The sequence below is a fragment of the Triticum dicoccoides genome, chromosome 5B (assembly GCF_002162155.2).
Source record: "Triticum dicoccoides isolate Atlit2015 ecotype Zavitan chromosome 5B, WEW_v2.0, whole genome shotgun sequence".
Lineage (NCBI taxonomy): Eukaryota > Viridiplantae > Streptophyta > Magnoliopsida > Poales > Poaceae > Triticum > Triticum dicoccoides.
Genome location: NC_041389.1, coordinates 317,993,861 through 318,002,704, shown reverse-complemented (window position 1 = coordinate 318,002,704; position 8,844 = coordinate 317,993,861). Strand labels below are relative to the sequence as shown.

Here is an 8,844-nt window from a genome sequence, read left to right as displayed (position 1 = left end):
GACTTTGGTCGAATTCACTCAGGGCAGATTCTTATCAGCAATCTCCAAACCTTCGACAGACTTCTTCGCGAACCACAGTTACTCTTGGTTGGTTAAGACTTTGCTTGGTGAAGACAATTACTCTTCTACACTCAAGCCATCACCTATCTGTCTAGAGAGTGTGCAACTCATAAGAGTAATAGGTACAAGTATTCTAACTCAGATATCTACTGTGATCCTCAACCACTATATAAGTTTCGGCTCTTGATTTCACTCAGTGGATCTTAAACTCAAATCTCTCGGGAGGGGTGCTAAATCAACTTCTAAGAATTTCAAGCGGAGCAGCCAACGAAAAATGTTGGAGACTGGTGGCTATTTATTGTTGTAACCTTCTCTGGTGGGAAATGACAATTTAGGACACAAAGTCTAACCAATGGCCATCCGACACATTTCTAACGGTCGAATTTTGAGCACAACAGTAACATTACTTGAGGAACAATTAATACTAACTCCTTAGTCCGAAAGTTATCTGTCACAGCTCAGAAGAACATTGTCTCTGGCTGACAAGTAAAATTTTGGTGCATGAAGAGATTTCTCTGAGTCTTGCATAGGTTTTAGTTACGCAACACAACAAACCTAAGCTTCAAGAACTGTCGTGGAATAGTCACGACAGATGTCCTAGCAAAAGGACTTAGTCGTGGAGCCATTGCAACTAGGTAGCTTAAAGGGGTTAAATCAGACAAAGGACATGGGAGCTTATACTGGTTTGGCCCCTTGCGGTGAAGATAAAGGCCTAATCCAGTTTGAGGTGATATTGCTTATGTCTCGATTACCAGGGAGCGAATCCGCTTGACCTAGCTTTCGATCTGTTCTTTCTTGTCCTGAACCGCCGCCAAGTCGTCCCTTTATATACACAGGTTGACGCCCAGCGGCTCACAGAGTCCCGGCTGGCTCATAGATAACGTGTCCGGCTCGGTGACTATCTTTACATGCCTTACAATACAAGTCTTTACATATATGGCAGTTTACCCCTACGGGCCTTAAGTCGCCTTTGGGCCTTGGGACCTTGCTTGTGAACCAACATCTTTAACATCCACATGGGCTTCATATAATAATCTTCAGGTATAACCCGGTCTCCTGGGCGGGTCATACCTAATAGTCATATCCCCAATAAGAACCCACACCCCTCTCAATAGTACGGAGGTCCTATGACTCAAAAGAGAGAAAAAGAACAACGAAACAAATCCTACATCTCCGCGTCATCTTCAATCTTCTCGACTGTAATCATTCTTCTTTGTACACACCGAATAAAATTTGCTTCGCGACAACAATAATTTTAAGAGGTCAACTCCTTCACACAGTCTTCTTGGTACACTCTCTTCTCGAAATGTATCTCTTTCTTCTCTTGGAGAGCCGACACTGTTGGAGAGCCGAGTAATGCAATATATTCTCTCTATGCCTATTTGATTTGAAATACTTGGGGTTTGTACATTGCCAGTCGCTGCAGTACTCAGCTATAGCAAGAATGGAGCTAGAAAGTGTGATTAATATTCTAACATTGATACTATACGTGTACGAGCTATGTGCCACTATTGTTTTCATATGGATTGTAGATGTAGTGATACTGAAGTTTGTACCATCTCCTAAATTTCTTTATTTTAGCAGTGAATATATAATGATACATTATGTTATTTAACAATCTGATTATCCTGACTTTAGATTTTTTTTGAAAAGGAGGATATACCCCCGAGCACTACATCTGGACGATGCATGCATCCATTTTATTAATTATTCACCAAGACCTTACAAAGGTAATACATCAATAAGCCTGAAGCCACCATCTTGGTAATGCCTGTCACTACTCCTATCCCCTTGATTAATGGGTGCCGGATGTCTGAGCCTAATACCAAACAGACATCGCACCAAAGCCTAACATCTAAAGCCGGATGTCCCATCCAAGCAACTACCTAGACTAGGTCACACACCGGTCTGGCGCACTCCCAGTGAGCACCAATGCACACGCTGCAAGGGTTGTCACCTCCATCTTCCATCGATCCACCCTCAGAGCAGAACTGATGAATCAACCTTGCCAGGCCTCTCTACCATCGACACCACCACGATGCCAGATAGCGTCGCCCTTCTGCGCGAGTCCGCCGCCACAAATCAAACTACGAGTCTCCACTACAACATGCTGCTGAGATATGCCACCGTCAATATGTAGGATGAAGCACCACTCCACCAAAGATGTTGTCCACTGGTCCCTCGAGCCCGTGTACACCTCCAAGAATGACGCCCCCAAGGGGCAAACGACACAAGAATGCCGCCGTCACCCGATCTACTGATCTAGGGTTTCCCCCGGAGGTAGTGATACGTCTCCAACGTATCTACTTTTCCAAACACTTTTGCCCTTGTTTTGGACTCTTCTTGCATGATTTGAATGGAACTAACCCGGACTGACGTTATTTTCAGCAGAATTGCCATGGTGTTATTTTTGTGCAGAAATAAAAGTTCTCGGAATGACCTGAAACTTCACGGGGGTACGTTATGGAATTAATAAAAAATATTGGCAAAAGAATCAATAGAAGGGGGCCCACACCCTAGCCACGATGGTTGAGGGCACGCCCCCTGCCTCGTGGGCCCCCTTGACCTCCACCGACCTCAACTCCAACTCCATATATTCATGATATGGAGCCGCCGAAAGCCCTGTTCTTCCTTGGAAGGGCTGATCTGGAGTCCGTTCGGGGCTCCGGAGAGGGGAATCCGTCGCCATAGTCATCATCAACCATCCTCCATCACTAATTTCATGATGCTCACCGCCGAAAAAGCAGTAGGCGTAAGCGAGGCGGTTGGCCTTCGCCTAGTGCCTAGGCGGTGCCTAAGCGCCCTAGGCGCGACCTAGGCGGTAATATAGTTTTTAGTCATAGTGTATTTTTGATTATTATATTGGTGTTGATATTAGTTTAGGGCATATAAATAAGTTAATTGTCGTCTACTGCCATTGGAATATAATCAGTTTGGCGTATTAGTGCAGTATGTGGCATGATTTCTTGCTTGCGTAGGCAATTCCTTACTTGCCCTGCCTAGACCTCCATTTATGCCTTAGGCGAGGCGTTTGGCCATTGCCTAGCGCGTAGGCATGCCTAAGCGCCTCCTAGGCACTGCCTTTTCCAACAGAGCCGCCGTGCGTGAGTAATCCCATCTTAGGCTTGCTGGACGGTGATGGGTTGAATGAGATTTACCAATCGAGTTAGTTTTGTTAGGGTTTGATCCCTAGTATCCATTATGTTCTAAGATTGATGTTGATGTGACTTTGCCATGCTTAATGCATGTCACTAGGGCCTGAGTGCCATGATTTCAGATATGAACCTATTATGTTTTCATGAATATATGAGTGTTCTTGATCCTATGTTGCAAGTTATAGTCACCTACTACATGTTATGATCTGGCAAACCCCGGAGTGACAATAGTCGGGACACTTCCCGGTGATGACTGTAGTTTGAGGAGTTCATGTATTAACTAAGTGCTAATGCTTTGATCCGGTACTCTATTAAAAGGAGGCCTTAATATCCCTTAGTTTCCATTAGGACCCCGCTGCCACGGGAGGGTAGGACAAAAGATGTCATGCAAGTTCTTTTCCATAAGCACGTATGACTATATTCGGAATACATGCCTACATTACATTGATGAACTGGAGCTAGTTCTGTGTCACCCTATGTTATAACTGTTGCGTGATGAATTACATCCGACATAATTATCCATCATCGATCCATTGCCTACGAGCTCGTTTCATATTGAACCTTGCTTAGTTGCTTCTCTGTTGCCACTGTTATGATTGCTACAAAACTGCTACTGTTACTTTTGCCACCGTTACATTACTTCCATACTACTTTGCTACTAAATACTTTGCTGCAGATATTAAGTCTTTTAGGTGTGGTCGAATTGACAACTCAGCTGCTAATCCTTGAGAATATTCTTTGGCTCCCCTTGTGTCGAATCAATAAATTTGGGTTGAATACTCTACCCTCGAAAACTGTTGCGATCCCCTATACTTGTGGGTTTCTCAGGTAGCAGATAGTGGACTGGAACTTCTCAACAGTGATGCCTTCAAGAAGGAAACGACACAGATAGTGCCGCCGTCGCCGGCCTTGACAGTAGCCGAGAACAGGTTTTCACCCAGATTTGGTCCAATAACCTCCATCAAACATCTCGTGCACGGGTCGTCCAACACCACAGTCGCCGCATTGCCCGTCGCGAATCCACAACCGCCAACACATCCTCCGCCGTCCCGGGGCCACCGTCCCAGGATCCAGCTCTCGCTGCCCGCCGGAGCTAGCAACCCCGCCATAGAGCCACGGAGCCCCACCTCGCCGTCGCCCGCCGCCCACCGCAAACCAACGTTCGCAACTCCACCATGGAGCCGCCGAGCACTGCCCGTTGACATGGCACGCACCACATCGAGGGCCAACGAGGGCGGAGAAGCTAGATCTGGCCTTTCCTCTCACTGACGCTGCTCCCGCAGCCCTGCATCTTGCCCGCGCTCATGGTGATGCAGTCAGTGCACGCGTGCAATGCCGTGGAGAGGGGAGAAACAACCCCACCGACACCTTCCTTGGGGCACACACGGACTTCTCCGACGGCCCCTCCAACGACGGCGAAGCGATGGAGCGGGGGCCTGGCGACGGTGTTAGGTTTCTTGGATCAGGGGAGGAAGAGATGAGGGAGCGAGGGAGCGGGGGCCTGGCGGCGCTGCGGTGCTAGGTTTCTTGGAACGGGGCCGAAGCCCTCCTGACTTTAGATCTAGGAAAATATAGAATAAAATGGCCCATTAGAGAAATATTGAATTGGCAACTGAATGTTAGTGATTTTATATCTGTGTGGGAGCTTGACTAAAGCTTACGCGCAAAATATATGAATGAAAAACATCATTCATTTAGATGAGCTATTACCAGAGTAGATATACTAATTTATTTTTGTTGAAGTTAAGAATGCAAAATATTTCACTTGGCAGCTACTCCAGGGCAAGAAACAACGATGTAAGGGACGCGGAATATCTGAGCTCGAATGAACAGTAAAATCAAAAAAAAATGGTAAAATTTGACAAATGTTCTAAGTCCTTCCAAAATTTCATCATGAGATCACATCCGTGGAAGGAGTGACACAAAGACAAAATGGACGCTCCAAAATTGCTACTTACAGAACATTTTGGAGCATGATGTTACGCCATCCACGGATGTGATATCAAGATGAAAATTTACACGCACTTGGAACATTTGCCAAAGTTTACCACAAAAAAAATTCAGATTTTTTTATTTTCCTGTTCATACGACCTCATTTTAACTCGAGCTCAGAAGGGTACTTTCGAGATGTAAGCCTATTTAGAAGCGCCAAAGCTTCAATGTCGCGCTCTAGCTTCCTTGGAGGAGCTGCACCATTTGGGACACATTGCTCATCTTCCATGGGCTGAGGGGTTGCCACGAAGAGAGCATAGGTAGACGACGGGGAGGTGGTCTACTTCGGAGTAGAGGGTGACACTGTGAAGGAGGCCATCGGTGTGGAAGAGGGCAACCGCGGAGGGCTGGTGGCTGGGCTGTGGCAGGCTCATGAGAAGGGAACAATGGCTGACATCTTGAGATAGAACTTTGACAGGGTTAATGAAAAGGGGAATTCACAAAGAAGCATCACTCGACTTGGCGGTGGCATTCTTGTGATTCCGGATTCGCGAAGCTAAGCTTTGGCAGCTTCACCAAATTGCATCCCGGAAAGACCTCGTTTCACATAGTTGATTAAGCACGGAGTTGAGAGAGATGTGAGCAGTTCCTAAATTAAAATTCTGCTCTTGGACATCAAAATATCATACTAAAACAGAACTGATGGATGTGCCTACCCTATCTATAGTTGACTGTAATTTTCTTCGTCTTAGTTTCACCTCATGCCACTAACCATGCATTTCATCTTGAAAGCCTTCGAAACCTAAATATTGGTTTTTTTCAAGAGTGATTATAAAAGGATGAGCAAGAAATTAAAAACCATTGTTCCATTTTATGTTATTCATGCATCTTAATCATCTATTGGTTCAATTCATTTACTTGCGTTGTCATCCGTAGCAACACACGGGCATTTTTCTAGTTATCTTATTTTACTTTATAGTGAAATTAGGGTTGAGCTTATATTTTCACATCAATATCAATGGTCTACATCACTTCTTCTTCTTCTTCTTCTTCTTCTTCTTCTTCTTCTTCTTCTTCTTCTTCTTCTTCTTCTTCTTCTTCTTCAGTTTTAGCTGATATTTACATGCAAAAAGATGCAATGGGGAGAAACTCGAACTTGCAAGCTGGGGTCACCTAGGGGATGTGCTATACTAACCATTGGAACGTGCCCAAGCTTTGTTCTTTTCTAGTTTTCAATTTTATATATTTTAGTGGCAACATTATTTGAATTCAAAATCCATTTCAATAAATTATGGGGAGAAAAATCCGCTCATCCTTGAGTAGTCGCCGTTGCCAAAACATATAAAATGATGTGCTTCTCCTTAGACACATGAACAAGTACAGATTTCGGAATGGCAAATCAAATTGCTCACCCTCAATTTGGTCAAATATTCTTTCAGACAAAATAGCAATTTCTTAATTCAAATAATTTTAAATTTAAAAATCTAGATAAAAGAAAATATAGTGCATAATGAATATATCATTTCTATCCTAATGGTTAGTCCATTAATTAGTTGGCAATTGGCCCAAGTTTGAATCTTGTGTAGGTTATATTTTTGCCAAAAAACATATTTGGTACAAAAATAATCAAAATGTGTGTGCCTCACGACTTGAACTCTAGACCTAGAGGTGTGAAGAAAACTGATCTACCGCAGCAGTACAAAACTGGATTTTAATTGTAAGTGATCCAAGTCCATTTTGACATAGAAATTCAAACCAACCAAAGTTTTCTTGAGCGGAATGAAAAAATTCACGCACCCTCTAAATTCGTTTAGATAACTCGATATTAGAGCAAGCTTATTATTAACATCGTCGTTGTCTTTGTATATGGTTGAATTTATGATTGTCCCAACAAAAAAAAGAATTATTTGTCATGTTGAATAATATAACAATTAACAACATATAGTTCTAGACAACAAATGATGTCCATTGTGGTGGTTAGCACGGGCGACGGGAGTGAAGAGGTTCCTGGCGAGGGCGGGAATAAAGAGGTTGCTGGTTCCAATCCTCACGGCACAGTTAATTCTAGATCTTCAAATCTTTCTCGCATCCGCTGGCAAGTGGGTCCCACACAGGTAGAAATAGTAGGCCGACTGTCAAGTGGGGCCCACAAACTTAATTACCAGTACTTATTACATGTGAATGATTTATACAAACATAATTATGAAAAAAGGTAAGGGGTGTTCCTGCAAAAATGGTGTAACGCAAGTCACCCCTAGCGCCATGCAAGCGATGCATACACCTGTGTACACGCTTTGTGATCGTATTTGCATGAGAACATAAGTAACCATAAATTCATAACTTTAAAGTTCTAACTTCAGACTGAACATCATGAAGATGCTCTATAAATCACGGTGATATTACCTCCAAAATCGAAATAATACAATCGGTGGAGACAAACCAAAAACCACGACACATGCACAGTGCACAGCCATAAAGTGGAGTATTTCTAGTACAAGATTTCACAATATATAGATAACTCATAGGGCAGGAAGACCAGCATCTTTCTCATGGTTTCACCGGCCGGCCGTTCTTCGAGGAGGAAGCTGGCGGCACGCCAGGGAACAACGGCGGGAGGAGGGGCACCGGCGGCAGGATGGACGGAGGCGGCGGCGGCGGAGGCGGCGGGTGAAGGAACGGCAACGGCAGCACCGGCGGTATCAGCGAAGCTGGCGGGGGCTGCGGGACGAGCGGCGGCAGGATGGACGGCGGAGACGGCGCGGGGAACACCGGCGGGACGAGCGACGGCGGCGCTGGCGTGATCGGGTTCGGCGGGATGGGCACGCCCCCGATGTTCGGCGGCTCCGGCACGAGCGGAATCGGCGGGAAAAACAAGCCCTTCTCGCTGCAGACGGTCCCGTCGTGGCACCGGACGGCGGCCGGCCCCCCTGGAATCGACGACACGGTACAAGAATCGTGTCCAGATGTTAGTACTTTCGCCCGGCCGGCCGGCAACACTAGCTAGCTTGCTGATGACTCTTTGCAGCATGAACTACGTGGTACATAGCGCACCTGAAGAAGCAGCATCCGTGGCCGCGCCGCCAGGGCGGACGGAGCCTACGACGGCGACGGCTGCAGGCGCGTGCCTCCGGCCATGGCGGGCGGCGAGGTGGCCGTGGAATGAAGAGAGCGCCACCAGTAGCAGGAGCAGGTGCGAGCCGCGCATTCTCGAGTGATGGAAGCGCCTCTGATCTGAACGGCGCCTGCTTAACGGATTATTTATGAATGGCGCCTTCGTTGTCAGAGACGAGACGGCATGCATGCATGTGCCGTCGGCCGTCCCTTGGGTTTGTCATGACGCGTCACAGGCGGCGTTGCGACGAGAGCTGGGTGGCAAAATTCTTCGAGAAGATAGCGTTTCTGTACACGGGTTTTTGTGCGGTTCCTGCTGCTTGACATGACCACATATTTATATTTGTGTAAATCGCCCTGCAACTCCTTTTTCCTTGTCGACATGTTCCTCTCTGGGAATGAACGGACCAAACGATAGGGGTGGACACACACAGGTCCTGTCCTCATCCAAAGTGTGGCCTATCATCCTGCCCATCCACATGCATTCGCAACAAGTGAGGGTTCATTCAATCAAGTTCATTGGTTGCCGGTACTTTGATTTGACTGTCAAAATGGATGCCGTCTCTTTTGGCCTGGTTGCGAAGAC

At 46.0% G+C, this 8,844-nt stretch overlaps 1 protein-coding gene across 1 annotated transcript; it reads right to left on the bottom strand.

Moving 5' to 3' along the window:
- Nucleotides 1–7,466: 7,466 nt before the first annotated feature.
- LOC119308662 (vegetative cell wall protein gp1-like) lies at nucleotides 7,467–8,486 on the bottom strand. The gene is made up of 2 exons (XM_037584791.1): nucleotides 8,199–8,486; nucleotides 7,467–8,074 (listed from the first exon to the last, which is right to left on the bottom strand). Exons 1-2 carry the CDS (start codon nucleotides 8,446–8,448, stop codon nucleotides 7,695–7,697), a joined length of 630 nt encoding a protein of 209 aa, XP_037440688.1. The 5' UTR covers nucleotides 8,449–8,486; the 3' UTR covers nucleotides 7,467–7,694.
- Between the last annotated feature and the right edge of the window lie 358 nt (nucleotides 8,487–8,844).

Coding starts and splice junctions, on each gene's coding strand:
- LOC119308662 (XM_037584791.1), bottom strand. CDS start 8,448: ATGCATGCCGTCTCGTCTCTGACAACGAAGGCGCCATTCATAAATAAT. Junction 8,075..8,198: donor CACGGATGCTGCTTCTTCAG/GTGCGCTATGTA, acceptor CGTCGATTCCAG/GGGGGCCGGCCGCCGTCCGG.